The sequence below is a fragment of the Nannospalax galili genome, unplaced genomic scaffold (genome assembly GCF_000622305.1).
Source record: "Nannospalax galili isolate Female #2095 unplaced genomic scaffold, S.galili_v1.0 scaffold1386, whole genome shotgun sequence".
NCBI classification, from domain to species: Eukaryota; Metazoa; Chordata; class Mammalia; order Rodentia; family Spalacidae; genus Nannospalax; species Nannospalax galili.
Window position 1 is genome coordinate 473,312 of NW_008354369.1, and position 16,558 is coordinate 489,869.

At 39.5% G+C, this 16,558-nt stretch overlaps 1 protein-coding gene across 1 annotated transcript in view; it reads left to right on the top strand.

The window, feature by feature from the left end:
• Positions 1-16,558, top strand: part of Vps41 (VPS41 subunit of HOPS complex) — a 183,700-nt gene that overhangs the window by 143,517 nt on the left and 23,625 nt on the right. The window contains exons 17-22 of the mRNA XM_008851607.2: positions 5,448-5,540; positions 6,248-6,375; positions 6,689-6,833; positions 10,593-10,634; positions 11,204-11,254; positions 14,287-14,424. Of these exons, the coding sequence (XP_008849829.1) occupies positions 5,448-5,540; positions 6,248-6,375; positions 6,689-6,833; positions 10,593-10,634; positions 11,204-11,254; positions 14,287-14,424 (597 nt within the window). The remainder of the gene's footprint in view (positions 1-5,447; positions 5,541-6,247; positions 6,376-6,688; positions 6,834-10,592; positions 10,635-11,203; positions 11,255-14,286; positions 14,425-16,558) is intronic.

The following is a 16,558-nucleotide window of genomic DNA, read 5'->3' on the forward strand; positions in this document are numbered from 1 at the left end:
TCTAGGACTTTGAACATAAATGCACGCTGAATTTTGTCACAAGCCTTTTCTGCATCTATTGAGATGACAATGTGATTTTTGTCTTTGAGTCCATTTATATGCTTAATGATGTTTATTGATTTGCATATATTGAAGCATCCCTGCATCTCTGGGATAAAGCATACTTGATCATGGTGAATGATCTTTTTGATGTGTGTCTGTATGCAGCTTGCAAGTATTTTGTTGAGAATTTTTGCATCTATCTTCATTACGGATATGGGTCTCTAGTTTTCTTTTTTGGTTGTGTCTTTACCCGGTTTGGGTATTAGAGTGATGCTGGCTTCCTAGACCGAATTTGGGAGTTCTCCCTCTGTTTCCATTGTTCTGAATAATTTAAGTAGTATTGGTTGTAGGTCTCCTTTAAATGTCTGGTAGAATTCTGCTGTAAATCCATCTGGGCCTGGGTTTTATTTAGTTGGGAGGTTTTGTATTACTGTTTCAATTTCTCGTATGTTATGGATCTGTTTAAACTGTTGATCTCTTCTTGGTTTAACTTTGGTGGTTCCCATGATTTTAGATATCCATCCATTTCTTTTAGATTTTCAGATTTGGTGGCATATAGGTTTTAAAAAATTCCCTTATAATGGTCTGGATCTTTTGGGTGTCTGTTGTGATGTTTCCCCTTTCATCTCTGATTTTGTTGATTTGGATTTGCTCTTTCTTTCTTTTGGTTAACTGGGCTAAAGGTCTATCTTGTTTAGCTTTTCAAAGAACCAGCTCTTAGAATCATTGATTCTTTGTCTTGTTTTCTTTATTTCTATTTCATTAATTTCTGTTTCGATTTTTGTTATTTCTTCACTTCTGCTAGGTTTGGGTTTCCTTTTGTTCTTGCCTTTCCAGGGTCTTGTGTTGCCATGTTAGGTCATTTATTTGGGCTCTTTCTAATTTTTTAATGTAGGCACTTAGAGCCATAAACTTCCCTCTTAGGACTGCTTTTAAGGTGTCTCAGAGGTTGTGTTGTGTTTTATTTTCCTTTTTGTTGAATTCCAGGAATTCTTTTCTTTCTTAATTTCTCCTTTGACCCCCTTGTTTAGCAGTGTGTTGTTCAATCGCCATGAGTTCATGTAGTTTTAGCGCTTTGTCCAGAATTGATTTTGAGCTTTATTGCATTGTGGTCTGATAGAATGCATGGGATTATTTAAATTCTTTTGTATTTGCTGAGGTTTGTCTTGTGGCTCAGTATGTGATCAATTTTTGGGAAAGTTCCATGAGGTACTGAGTAGAAAATGTATTCTTTGGTGCTTGGGTAGAATATTCAAAAGATGTCTTTTAGGTCCATTTAATGTATGGTATCATTTAATTCAGACATCTCTGTTTATTCTTTATCCAGTTGACCTGTCTAATGTAGACAGTGGGGCCCCTACTATTACTGAGTTATGGTTATTCTGTGTCTTAAAGTCCTGTAGTGTTGATTTTATGAATCTGGGTACACTAGAGTTTAGTGCATATATGTTAAGGATTGTAATGTCTTCTTGGTTAACTTTTTTCTTTGATCAGAAAGAAGTGACCCTCCTTATCTCTTCTGATTAGTTTTACTTCGAAGTCTATTTTGTCAGATATTACAATTGCAATCCCTGCTTGTTTCTTAGTGCCATTTGCTTGGAATATTCTTTTCCATCCTTTTACCTTAAGGTAGTGCCTGTCCTTGAAGGTGAGAGAGGTTTCTTGCAGACAGCAAAGAATGGATTTTGTTTCTTAAGCTATTCACTTAGCCTATGACTTTTGACTGGGGAGTTCAGGCCATTGATATTTAAGGTTATTATTGAAAGGTGTGTATTGGTTGCCATCATTTTGGCTGCTGTTTGTGTTCTTGGTGTAATTTTGTGTTTCCTAGATTATATCTTTATTTTCTTTCATTGCCCCTAGGGTATAGTTGTTTCTCTCTCTGCTCTCTGTATTGCTTCAAATATGCTTTGAAGGGCTGGTTTTGTGGACACGTATTCTTTCAGACTAATTGTGTCATGGAAGACTTCCCCCCCCTCAACTATAACAGACATTTTTGCTGGGTAACATATTCTGGGCTGGCATCTATTGTCATTTAGAAGTGGGAATACCTTGGTCCAGGCTCTTCTGGCTTTCATAATTTGCATTGTTAAGTCAGCTGTAATTCTGATGGGTTTTCCTTTGTATGTGACTTGTTTTTCTTTTGCTGCTTTCAGTATTCTCTCTTTGTTCTGGGATGTCTTTCCTTAATTTTGGGAAATTCTCTTCTACAATCCTGTTTAAGATCTGGTCAGCACTATTAACCTGACATTCTTCTCCTTCCTCTATTCCTATGATCTATAGATTTGGTCTTTTCATGGTGTTCCACATCTCTTGTGTATTCCATTCCTGTGTTTTTGCAAAATTTTCCATAATCTTTGCTTCTGTGGTCCCATTCTTCAACCTTATCCTCCAGTGTTGATATTCTGTTTTCCATTTCATTCATTCTATTGGTGAGGCTTTCCCCTGTTGTTTCAAGTTGGCTTATTGAGTTTTGCACTTCCTTCTTCATTTCTGCCTGAGTTTTCTTCAGTGTTTCTATCTCTTTTGTGAATTCATTCAGAAATTTATCCCTATCTTCTTTTAGTTCTTCCTTTGTTCATGTGTTCTTTAAATTCTTTGAATTTCTTGATCATGTTTATGATTGTTCTTTTAAATTCAGTGTCCTAGGTTATCTCTAGGGATTCTCCTTGTAGAACTCTTCTACAGGATTGGTGGCGTTTGGTGGAGACATAGTGTTTTGGCTTTCCATTTTATTATTCTTTCGTTGTGATTTTGGCACATGAATTTCTTTTGTTGTTTATAATTCTGATATGAGAATTAGATTTAAGTATGCTTCTGTTTTTATTTTCTGGGTGCTTAGATTCTTTATTGGGTATGTAAAGCTGGTTGGTACAGGGTTCAGGTTCTCTCAGGTTTAATTTGGAGGGAACTGATGTCTTCAGGTCAGCTATTCAGGAGTACCCACAGAAGCCCAATTCAGGTTCGGCTCAGGTACACTCAGGCTTCCTTCACCATATGGAGGCAGGATCTGGGCACTCTCAGGCAGTCCACCCTCTCAAGTTGTCTGCTAAGATCTCAGCCTTAGCCTACCAAAGCCAGATCTGCTCTGGGGCCTTAGGAGGGGCCTCATGAAATCCCAGGTGGGGGGATGGGTATGGCATAATTAGGGGAAGCTCACCATCAATAAGGGGGCAGGATGGGGGCTCTCAGGCAGTCCCTTGAGTTCCCAGCCCCTCTGTCAGAGAGAGGCAGAGGAGGCCAAAACTGGACACTCTCTGGCAGTCTGCTGAGATCAGAGCTGCTACACCGATGGAGGTCAGAACCCTCTCAGGCTGTTTACTAGAACCTACAGTATTTATTTTTATATTTGTTAAAGCATCTTATAAAATGTATTCTTTGCTGGGTATGATGTTGTATGCCTTTAATCCCAGCACTTGGGAAGCAGAGGCAGGCAGATCTCTGGAGAGTGAGGTCAGCCTGGTCAGTTTCCAGGCTGACTGGGGCTACAGGGGAATCCTGTCTCAAAAAAACTAAAAACTTTTAAAAAAGAAAAAAGAAAGAAAAATTATTTGTGAGCATTTTGCCTTTTGAATACCCTATTGAAATTAAGAATATACATTTAAAATGCTGTTGATTTTCACGTTAGCATACAAGGAAGTGTGGTGTTTTCATACGTATGTGTCATACTTCTTTCTCATTCACTCCCCTCCCACACTCCCCTCAACATCTCGATGATTACGTTATGAATATACTTTTGGGAAGTCCCAGATGAGCCAGATGTCATGGCACACATCTTTAATCCCAGCACTTGAGGGGAAGAGGGAGACAAATCTCTGAGTTTAGGACTAGCCTAGTGTACATAATGACTTTCTAGGTCAGCCAGATCTGTACAGTAAGATCCTGTCTCAGAATAATAAGAAGCCCGTTATTTGCATTGTCAGCTGTTTAACATCTCTTGTGCTTGGCGCATAAATGTTACTCTTCCCTGGGAGGCCCCTAAGGACATTTCTCATTGCTTTCATTGGGCTGTTCCTGGAAGATTTGGTCCAGTCCCAGTTCCTGATTATCTGTGACTCTGTAATATGGATGTCTCTTTTGGATAGTGTGTCATGACAACTTCTTCTATAGACAGCTGATAGGGATAATTGAAATCAGTGTAAATCCATACCCTGCTCAGATTTGTTCTGCTCCTTGGCATGTGTTTGACATGGAACGTGCCTGGTCCCCTCTGTTGAATAGCAGAAAGCCACTGCCTGGCCTCCTTTTCCATTAGCTCTCCAATTCTTGTTGGTTTTGTCAGTATTGTCCTGTCTGCTCTCAGGCTCCTTGGCTTAACTCCTGCCAGGACCTTCTAACAAATCTAGGAACAACTCTAGCCCAGAGATGACCATTTAAAGACAAAATCTGTTCTCTTACTTCCTTAGTATCTGCTTCTTCTCTCCTGTCCCCACACCAACCTCCATCTTCCATCTCTGAGCCTCTCTGGGCTTCCTAAACACATGCTGCTATATTGTGGTACCTAGCCAGTGCTACATACCTGTGCTTGTGTCATTCCCCAGCATCCCCTGATCTCCTTCCCTTTTTTTGCTTAATTGACCTAGGCCCTTGCTAGGCAAGGTTCTCCTCCATACCCACAGCACTGGGAACCCCTTTCTGTTGCCATGTCCTGTCACTGTTGTCTGTTTAATGCCTGCGTGTCTTCTCCCTGGGGCTCTAAGCTCCCTGGGGGAGGGATGTCTGAGTTCTATGTCCCCAGCACAAAATAGGGTGAGGATTGTGGAGGACCTCAAGGAAATTGAACAATATTTGGAAATTTGACTTTGAGAAAAGCACTAAAAATATATAAAGAACACAGAGTATATTTTTTCTAATTTCATAAGATGAATGAGTTATTAAAATATTAATTTAATATACTATATCCAATATAAGGAAAGATAGATAAACAGACATCATTCTCTCTCCTGTTATTTATATTTTCATGAATTAATTAGGAAGAATAGAAATAAAGGTTAATATAAGCAATATTTTCAATTCATTGATGTCTGCATAGGTATATACACATACCTGTGTATACGTTTGAAAGTATTTTTTAATTTGCTATTAGAAAATGGAGTTCATTTAAATCTTTTCTTCTCTGAATAGTTTTCCAAAGTATTCTGATGCCTTAAAAACTTTTCTTTTAAAGATAAGGTCTCCCTGTAGTCCCAGAAGGCCTGGAACGTGCTATGTAGGCCAGGCTGGCCTCGATCTCATAGAGATCTGCCTGCCTTTGCCTCCTGATTGCTGAAACTAAAGGCATGTGCCACAGTGCCTAGCTCTAATGCCTTAAATTTTTTAAGTAAAAAAATACTTTGATGTTTCTGCACATTTGGAACTCAGTTGCTTTACCCTTCTGACAAGATTCTTTTCCCCTTCTTCCCCAGGCTATTAGTCCTTATCTTCCGAGAGGAGATCCAGTTCTGAAACCACTCATCTATGAAATGATCCTACACGAATTTTTGGAAAGTGATTATGAGGTTTGTGTTCTCACTGGATCACTGCTTGTTCTCAGTGGGACATGCTAAGAAATCTAAAAATTTTATTTTCATTATCATTTCACAATTGTTTACACATGAGTTTGATTCCAAAACTTATTTCAATTATGTCATCAAAATTATCCCATTGATTCATGGCCTGTGTGGAAAACTCTTGACTGGGACTGAAGGAAATAACCCTGACTTAAACGTCAAGCCTAGAGATTTTTCTCCTGCATATGTTAAGATGTCTGCCTCTTCAGTATCATTAAGAAAATCAGAAATAGTGGCAGGAGACCAACAAACCATAAATTGGGGCTTTCACAACCCCTTTCTGAGGTTCAGTTAATTTGTTCTAGTGGCTACAAAACTCAGACAAACACGGTCACCAATTCATTGTAAAGACTGTTACGAAGGATCCCAGTGAAGAGATGTACAGGGTGAGGCATGTGGGGAGGGACAGAGCTCTCAGACCTTCTATGGGCAGTCCACCCTCCAGGACTCCTCATTGTATAGGCATGGTTGCCAGCAGAGCCTTCCTCATGGGCAGGGAGCTGTACCCCTCTGGAGGGGCATCTTATGACCTCCTGCCTAAGTTTGTGACCTACTGGGGAAGGAATAAAGAGCAAGAGACGGGTGCATGAAAACCCAGATGTACATCCCAGTGCTACGCCATTTAGAGCGCTCTTTTGCTGTTTTCCTTTGCTTAGGGTTTTGCCACACTGATCAGGGAATGGCCTGGAGATCTGTATAACAATTCAGTGATTGTTCAGGCAGTCCGCGAGCACCTGAAGAGAGATAGCCAAAACAAGACTCTATTGAAAACCCTGGCAGAGTTGTGAGTATGTTTTAGTTATTTTTCCAAATCCATTTTCGTTGAGAATTATATCATTCTTTAGATTTGCAAACTCTGAATGGGATGGGAAGGGTGCCTTTTTATTTTCCTTAATCAGAAAATTTGAAGATTATACATTGTAAATTTGATGAGAGAAAAGGTGAGGTTCTGAGAAAGAAGTACTTATTTATCATGCTCTGTTAAATCTCAAAGTTATCTTTTTTCTTTGAACAACTGTTTCAGTTTTTGATATGAAACATAATCTGTGCATTTTAATTAGAGCTGCTAATGAATATTAAATTTCTTTTATTTCCAGGTACACCTATGACAAAAATTATGGCAATGCTCTGGAAATATACTTAGCATTAAGACATAAAGATGTTTTCCAGTTGATACACAAGCATAATCTTTTCAGCTCAATCAAGGATAAAATTGTTTTATTAATGGATTTTGATTCAGAGGTAATGTGTTACGTATTACTACTATTCAAAGGTTGAATCACTGGCCACCTGTGCAAGCAAATCACATACTAGACCGCGTGCAGATAGATCATGTTAGAGCCCTCTGACCACTGCTGCCTGTTATGTTAGTAGTTGCCATTCAGAAACGCCTTTCCTTGCAATCATTATTCTATGAAAGCAGTTGTAGTTTGATGTCCAGCTTTTGGGGGGGGTGGGGAAGGGACTACAGATCAAATTCAAGGCCTATTTACATAGTAAGCACAAGCTCTTCCACTGAGCTCTATCCCAAGTCTGATGTAATGCTGTTACAGAAGTGTATGTGCAAAACTTTATGCTTCAGGTCATCTTAATCTATGTCCTAGAATGAATGAATTTCTGTATTGACTCTCTTCCTGCCCTTTATTCCTTAGCATTCAAGAATCTAGCATTGGGATTTCAATTTGGTCTCAATAACTTAGGACTAGGGCATTCTCTCTGTTTCTCTCTCTCATCAAACAAACACACACACACACACACACACACACACACACAGACATTCATAAAAAGGAATCAAATTAAAAGAAATAATGAGGTTCGTAAGCATCATGCTCTCATTCAGATACTTTCCCTGGAAGACTATAGTGGTTAAAAAAAAAATCTAACTAGCACTTGGGAGGCATAGACAGGTGGCGGATCTCTGTGAGATCAAGGCTAGCCTAGTCAACATAATGAGGCTAGGCCAACTCGGTCTACAGGGAGACCCTATATCAAAAAAAAAGAAAAAAATCTAGCCAGATGTGCAAGTCTCAATGCAAAAACACAATAAGTATGACCCAGACATGGAATTCCAAAAATGGTTAGCTGTAAGCTCAAACTGTGAGCTGAAATCAACCTTCCTTAGGTTGCTTTTGTCAGTTACCTCATCACAGCAACAAGAAAAATAACCAATACAGTTACCAAAAGCAATGTATGGATTCAATGAAATCTCATCAAAAATATATTGACATTCTTCACAGAACTAGAAAAAAAAAAATCTCAAATCTATACGAAAGCACAGAAGACCGATTAGCTAAGGCAGTCCTGAAGAAAATGGTGGATTTATCACCACACCAAATAGAAAGTAATCCTGGAGCCATGGCAACAAAAATTTCGTGGCTCTGGGACAAACCAAATAGATGGATGGATTGGAATAAGCCCACACAGTTACTGACACCAGATTTTTCAACAAAGTTGCTGTAATTATACATTGGAGAAAAGAGAACCTCTTCAACAAATGGTTCTGGGAAAACCATCCCATTTCACATATAGAAGATTGAAATGGTCGCTACCTCTCACCCTATACAAAAAGTTAATTAAACATGTGCCAAAGAGCGTATTGTAAAACTTGAAACTGAAATTGATAGAGGAAAACAAAAAGTAAATATTTTCAGATTTAGACATAAGAACTTTCTGAAAGGATGCTTTTCCTTCCTTCCTTCCTTCCTTCCTTCCTTCCTTCCTTCCTTCCTTCCTTCCTTCCTCTCTCCCTCCCTCCCTCTCTCTCTCCTTCCCTCCCTCCCTCCCTCCCACCATTACATGGGTTCCATGTATCGAACTCAGATCATCAAGCTTGTTCAGCAAGTGCCTTTATCCACCCACTGAGCTATCTCATTGGCCCAACAGTTTGACTCTAAGTGACTAAGAATTGCTTGTGTTGAAAAGAATAACACTTTGGACCGAAGCCCCTGTCCCTAAATCCTATTGCAGCTTCTCAGCAAAAGAAATAAGAGAAAAAAAACGTTGCAGCCTTGCCTTTTACTACTTAAATCTTGTCACCCCCTTGAGGGTACACCAGTCCTGGAGATATGCAGTACTTGAAAAGGACTCTTAAATTAAAACTCAGGAAATAAAACTGTGAGTTAACAGATAGGATTGCATAAAACTAAGAAGCTTCTGCACAGCAAAGAAAATTAATCAGGAGACAGTCTATAGAGAGAGAAACCTGTGCAAGAATATATAATGAACTCAAACAAATGCTAAGAAACTAAACAATCCAATTATTAAATGGACTAGTAAGATAGAAATGATACACAAATGTCCAATAAACATGAAAAAATGTTCATCTTTAGCTATCAAAAATTCAAAGTAAAATGGTGTAAAGATTTGTTCTCATGTCAGTCAGAATGACTGTTATTAAGAAAACAGCTAACAGCAAATGCTACAGAGAATGGTGCTTATACACTGTTGATGGAAATGTAGATCAGTCTAGCCACTGTGGAAATCAGCATGGAGGGTCCTTGAAAAACTAAACCCTATCACCCAGCTGTCCCACTCCTGCATACATGCCTGAAGGAATCTAAGTCAGCATACCACCGGTATAAGTTGCAGTTCTCTGCACAGTAGTCAAGTTAAAGGACTCAGTCTAGGTTTCCATCAACAGATGAACAGGTGAAAATGTGGTATATAGGCTCAAGGGAGTTTCATTCAGCCATAAAGAATGAAAATAACTGCTATTAAAGATCATATTAAGGAAAATATGTCAAGACTCAGAGAAATTATATCTTTTCTTTTTGTGGATCCTAGATTTTTATAGACACAAAATCATTTATGAATCTACGTCATGAAGTCGAGGGAAAACTGAGGGAACCAAGGAAGTTAGTGAGAGGGAGGGGAGAAAAAGGAGAAGGACGGGAGAGCAAATATGATCAGAGTGTGGGATACTTGGATGAGCATCTTTATAAACCCGTTAGTCTGTACAACTGTTTGAATATTGGATGTACACTAACAAAAGAAAGGATGAGATGCGAATGAAGGTGCATGCTGCCAAGCCTGAGGGTCTGTTCAGTCTCTAGGACTCAACATGGAAGGAGAGAATTGACCCTGAAATTTGTCCTCAGATCACACATGCACTGGAGCAAGTACATGCCCCCCCCCACACAGACACACATACACACACACATTACTAAATCTAAATTTTTAAAAATTATTACCAGTTCCCTTATCCAGCCTCCTCTCCAGTGTCTTGGAGCCTAATCCTCATATTTACCTTTGGAAAGGAGTTGGCCAAGCTGAAACTTACTGCTATTCATGAGTTTGAACTAAAGTTAAGGTATTGGAGTTTTCTAATTAGATCTTTGGAATCATAACATTTGGAGCAGACAACAGGGTAGTGACAGAGTCACAGGACCCAGGTTTTCTACAGAAGGCCCAATCTGGTGGGCTATCTTCCTACTATCTCTTGTCATAAGCTAATTTGTGTTTTATGACTGTTATATATGGCTATAAAAACTCTAAAGTCTACCAGCTTTATGCCTTAGGAAAGCTCAGGAATCTTTATCATTTTCTTGCTCTTAATCTCTTCTACACAGAAAGCTAGACCCTTTGTGGACTCTCATAACGATTCTTGGTCAAGGTTTGGGTAGTCCGAAGCAAAGTTTACTTTTGTGATTGTGGTAATGTGATCTCCATAGCTACTGAGGATCATGTGGGAACTTGTAAAAGTATCAGAGACATGGAGGGGGCTAGCATATATGTTTCCTACTTTGAATGTTTTTTATATTTAATAAAATAGAGCAATGCAGCATTTTAATAATAAGCAAAACACATAGATCTCAGGTTAAGACACATTAGAAAGTGCATTCCTCTACAAATGACATTTTACAGAAGGACATCTGTGAAGCTCTGTGCTGTATAAGTGTAAGAAACAGGCCCTCCACCTTTAGCCTTGGTAGTGTGTGCACTGCATTGTGTTCGGTGTTCTCATGGAGCACACAAGTGACTATGGCTGTTTTTGTTTTTCAGAAAGCTGTTGACATGCTTTTGGACAATGAAGATAAGATTTCAGTGAGTGTCCTTTTTCTCTTTCTAATAACACAGCACCACAGACTGGATAAGTTTTAGAGAAAAGGGGTTTTTTTGGCGTGTAGTCTGGTTAAGAGACTGCATTTGGGTGATGGCCTTTGTGCTGGTAGAGTTGGAAGTCAGTGTTGGACGTCACATGACAAGAGATAGGAAGAGCACAAGTGAGAGGCCAGGTATGCAGTGTGAAGAGAAAAAGCAGATGAGTAGGTAGCTGGGAGGAGCCAGGCTCAGCCTTACCCCTGTGTGCTCTCATGCTACCTAACCCACTCAGGGACAGGCGTTATCACCTTCATATGGACAGTCATGATCCAGTCACCCCCACCGCTTGATCCTACCTCCTAAGAGTCCCACCACCTTTCAGCTGATCACATTCAGAATCAAGCATGGACATGAGTTTTGGTGGGGAACAAGTCACATTCAAACCATAGCAGTGTGTTACTAGATGAATGTCTAGAACCATTTTACCCATAAGGAATAAAGAAAGTATCAGATGATTTGTAAATGTGATTGTTTCTTCATGACTGCGTTTTGAATTTTTCTGTTTTTCTCAGATTAAAAAAGTGGTAGAGGAATTAGAAGACAGACCAGAATTGCAGCATGTGGTGAGTATCACAGTCTTCTTTGTTGCGTTTTGATTCAGCAGTGGGCCAGAGCACCTTGTGGTATTGGTGAGAGAACTTTCCATGGCATGAACTTTGCATGGAAGTTGCTACTTAGATTGGGGTTTTAACCACAAACACTATGTAGAAATTACTAGAATGTAACACATGCTATGAATCTGTGGCTAGGTATTAACTGCAAAACAGGCATTTAAAGTTTGATTTACAGTTTTACTGTGATTTTTTAAGTATGTTTGAATTTTACCCTTTCTATATACAGAAGAGTTCAGAGAAACACTTCAATTCACAATAGCGTCCGAAAAATATGTATCTAACCTAACAAAGACATTAACACCCATTCAATGAAAACTTTAAATCTTTGAAGAAAGAGATTGAGGAGATACAGAAGATGGAAGGACCTCCCGTGCTCATGGGTAATATATTAGAATCAATATAGTGAAAATGACCATCCTACCAAAAGCAATTTACAGATTTAATCCAATCCCAATCAGAATCCCCATGAGAGTCTTCACAAAAATAGAAAAATCCATCCTAAAATTCATATGGAAACACAAAAGACACTGGATAGCCAAAACAATCCTAAGCACAAAGAGCAATATCGGGGGAATTACCATACCTGACCTCAATCTGTATTACAGAGCTACAGTCATAAAAAACAGCATGGTATTAGCACAAAAACAGACGTGTAGATCAGTGAAACAAAATAGAAGACCCAAACATGAGTGTACACAATTACAATCACCTAATATTTGACAAAGGTACCAAGAACACACACTACAGGAGAGATAGCATCTTCAACAAATGGTGCTGGCAGAACTGGATCTCCACATATAGAAGAATGAACTTAAATCCATACTTAACACCCTGTACAAAAGTCAACTCCAAATGGATCAAAGACCTCAATGTGACGCCTGAAACTTTGAAACTGTTAAAAGGAAACATAGGCAGTACCCTAAGATAGGTGTAGGAAAAGACTTTCTAAATCAAACATCAGTGGCTCAGAAATTAAGGTCAACAGTCAACAAATGAGATTTCATTAAAAAAGCTTCGTACAACAAAGAAAACAGCCAATCGAGTTAACAGAAAGCTTACAGAGTGGGAGAAAATCATCAGCAGCTATTCATTTGATAGAGGATTAATATCCAGAATAGGCAAAGAACTCCAAAAACAAATGACTCAATTAAAAGATGGGCTATGAATCTGAACAGAAAGTTCTCAAAAGGATTTTGTTATTATTTACCATTCTATGTCTAGGAATAAGTGCCTTTCCTCTGTAGTTGCATTAAATATAATCAGGTTATAAGTTATAGCACAAGCTGTTGGTGCTCTATAGATACCAGTCCTGCCATTTCACGCACAGGACCATAGGGCGACCCAAAGAGTCTTATATTCTTGCCCCTCTCCTTGACAATAGCTAGTCATACCTCGTCTGTGTAGGTTTGATGGCTATATTATAAAAGCTTGTTAGTCTAGAGTTCCTTGGAGGCTACTTTGATTCGGTGCATCATATCCTCCAAGGGTATAAGCAGGAGCAGATATTTCCTGTATCCTTTAAAAAAATTATATAAGAAGATACTTGAGTGACCGTGGGATTATACCATTAGGACATCTTTGATTGTAGTGTTCTATTCAGAAGTCAGTTTATATGTTGAAACTCTTGAGACTCAAGGATAAGAATGTAATAGGCATATACTTTGGTTTTGTTTATTGCTTAGGATTGAATCTAGATGCTATTACTTTATGACAGAAATCTCAATATTATCTGCTTACCCAAGCAAGGTCCCACTCTGCTAGCACCTTGGAAATTTGTGTATAGAACAGTGATTTCTGGCCTGTTTAAGCTATAAGACAGGGTTACGGGCAGCAGCTCTCTGTGACACTGTAGTCAGTGAAAGGGGTACTGAGCTCATGTGAAAGAGGCTCATCTCCCCTACCTAGCAATGTAATGTCTGTATTACATGTGACACGGGTAAGCACCTGCTCCAGGAAAGCACTGTGTGTCCTAGTCACATACTGACCCTGTTGTGAGTAGCCTGACGGTACTTCTCATCAAACTTCAGCCTGGCAGATGAACTCAGTCTGGCTGCTCCATGTCCCCTCTTGCCCCAGAGAGTTATAAGCAGCCCAAGAGATGACTCTTGAAATACATATGTATGTCTTAACTATGTACAACAGCCAATGTCAAACATCATTGACTCCCTTACAGCTTCTATGGCAGACTGAGGCTCTTTGTCTGTTATGAACTTGTCACCTGGTTACAGACACTCAAGATGAATGCACTTTGTATGTGATATGATTGTGTCTTCCTTCCTCCAGTGGACTGTAGACTTCTTATTTGTATTCAATATTAACATTAAATCTGGATATTAGACTCAATCGTCTCCCTAAGTAGAAAGTGAAATACTTTGAAGTCCAGTTTTAAGAAAAACAGTACTTTATTTTTTCTTTTCTGATGTGACCAATGTAGGTACCATTTGAACACAAAAAGATGACCTTGAGACTTAGAAAAGGGGGATGTGGAATATATGAGAATCAATCCAGTTCCTATTTCTAGGGTTTTAACATACTCATGCAATGTCTCTGCCCTTTATGTAAAAGAATAGACTTTATAAGCATTTTATTTTTGAGGCAAAATAGATGCTGATGATTCTAACACCTGAGTAGTGCTTAGCAGATGCCAGGCATGGTTCTGGTTAATGCACAAATGGCAATTCATTTAATCCTTATAACAACCCAGTGAAGGTTTCTGCAGGTAAAGTCTTGAGTCATAGTGTGAGTAGGGACTTGCCTAAGGTCACCTCATTGTCAGTGGCAACAAGGCCACTCCAGAGCCTTCCAGGAGAGTCAGAACCAGTCTCCAGGTAGCATGATCCTTCCCACTCATCATCTAGAATGTTTCTGTTCTCAAGACCACTTTTTGCCACCTCTGCATGGAAGCAGTTGACAACTGAAAGTATTCAAGTTAGCCAACTGTCATATTTCTCTTATTTCAGTATTTGTGGCTTTCTTTTTAGTATTTGCATAAGCTCTTCAAGAGGGACCATCATAAAGGTCAGCGCTACCATGAAAAACAGATCAGTCTTTATGCTGAGTACGATCGGCCAAACTTGCTTCCCTTTCTCCGAGACAGTACCCACTGCCCACTTGAAAAGGTAAGCCATGGACACATCAGAAGTAGCTGTCATTTTTATAAGCCATTTGTCAGTATTCTTTCCCTAGGCTCTGTTCATCCAGTTGCTGTTCTGAGATCGGTAGGTTATGCTGGCCTGTTCTGGTGAGAGAGCATGTTCTCTTGGGCTAAACATGAGGAGGAACGCAGGCATTTCTGTCACTGGGTTAATTAGAATACATGTCTTATCCAGGACCCAGAACTTGACAGCTATCAAGCTGAAGTGACATCCAGAATCTGAGTATGTTTCCCAGGATTTGAGTGATCCCTGAGGGTCAGAGCCTCAGAGGGGAGACTGCCCAGAGCAAGTGCAGTTGCCATATCAGGAGTCGGGTTTTTTAAGCTTGGGTGTACACTCCATCTTCTCTGGGCATCTGCCACTGTACTTCTGTGTTTCTCTGACATGCCTATGTCATATTATAATTGCCGGTTCACTAGTCCACCTTCCCGATTCACCTGTACATGCTTCAGAGCAAGGAGTATCTTTATTAGTTTGGATAAGAGTCACTAACTCACATTTTTAGGACTCTTTAAATGGCCTTTAGCATTACAGGTTACTAAAACTTCTTCATTACAGTTTATTTCTTTATCAGGATCCTACAGGAACTCTATTTGCAAAAAACATGCTACCCAGCCCTACTCAGGAACTCAAAGTCATCTTAAAAAGATATTCATGGCTTATTAATTCATTAAGGGCCTGGGTTTTTGCCTTAGAAATAAGAATTCTGTACACAATCATCTAAGAGACTGATTTCCTTTATGTGTGCTCATACCCTGTCAGCACTACTGTGACTGACAGCTGGTCCTCACTGGCAGGCACCCCAGGCAGCTGACAGTGAGTGACATCATGAAATACAGGCTGACCTGTTCCGTCTCGAGAGACACAGCAAATGTGGCCTTTTCTCCTGTATATAAAACTAAGAACTTTAAAGTTCTAGTGCCTTCCTCCCCAGAGTCATCTTTTGCTTCATAAGACTAACCCTGTGCAGGCTATTTACCTTTGTTGGATAATCATTGAGAGAAGAAGGATTGCAAATTGACAACTAGTTGAAATCCAGATCAACCTTATTTCATATGGCTTGAACTCTCAAATCATACTAATTACCCAGAAACTTACAGCAACCCTGTAAGGAGTTCCATTATCCAGCTTCATATATTCAGGATTTAAAATCTATTTTATTGGGTGTAATAACACATGCCTTGAATCTCAGGACTTGGGAGGCAGAGGCAGGCAGATCTCTGTGAGTATGAGGTTAGCCTGGTCTGTATAGTGAGTTTCAGACCAACCAGGATTACATAGTGAGGTTCTGTCTCCAAACAACAACAACAACAAAGAAGTAGTAAAGTAAAATCTCCACATTTCTTTAATTTTTTTATGGAATTGTTCATTGTAAAGAAGATCCAGAGTTTGTAAGGGTTTATAGCAATTACAACTTTTTTTCTTAATTTGTATGTATGTGTGTGTCTGTGTGTGGGTATGTGCACATGAGTCAGGTACCTGCAGAAGTCAGAGTTGTGGGATCCCCCAGGAGCTGGACCTGATATGGTTGTCGGGAATTGATCTCAGTACCCTGGGAAAGCAGTGCTCTTAACTGCTGAGCCATCTCTTCTTTAGCCCATTAATTTACAGCTATTAGCGCAGTAAATGCCTTCATCTTTTTGCCATGCTTTATGACATGTGCTGTGTTTTCATCTGCTTTGTGCTGCTTCATCTCTATAGAAGTGCAGTTAGGTGGATAGAGTCAACCTGTATTTGACAGTCTGAGTCTTGGAAAGTGAAGGAGACAGCCATACGCTAGGACTCAAAAGTTGAGGCACCAAGATGTGGAACCTGTATCTTTGAAACTCTGGTCCCATATTCTTTCTGGTGAGGAATCCTTTTTTCAGGTTTAAAACGTTCGTTAAAATAATGACAACAGGGACTTGAGAGTTGGCTCAGCAGTTAAAAGCACTGGCTGCTCTTGCAGAAGACCAGGGTTCAAATCTTAGCACCTACCATCTGTAACTCCAGTTCCAAGGAATCCAATGCCCTCTTCTGTCCCTCCAAGGGCATTGCACAGCACAGGTACACTTACATACACACAGGCAATACACTCATACACATAAAATTAAAATAA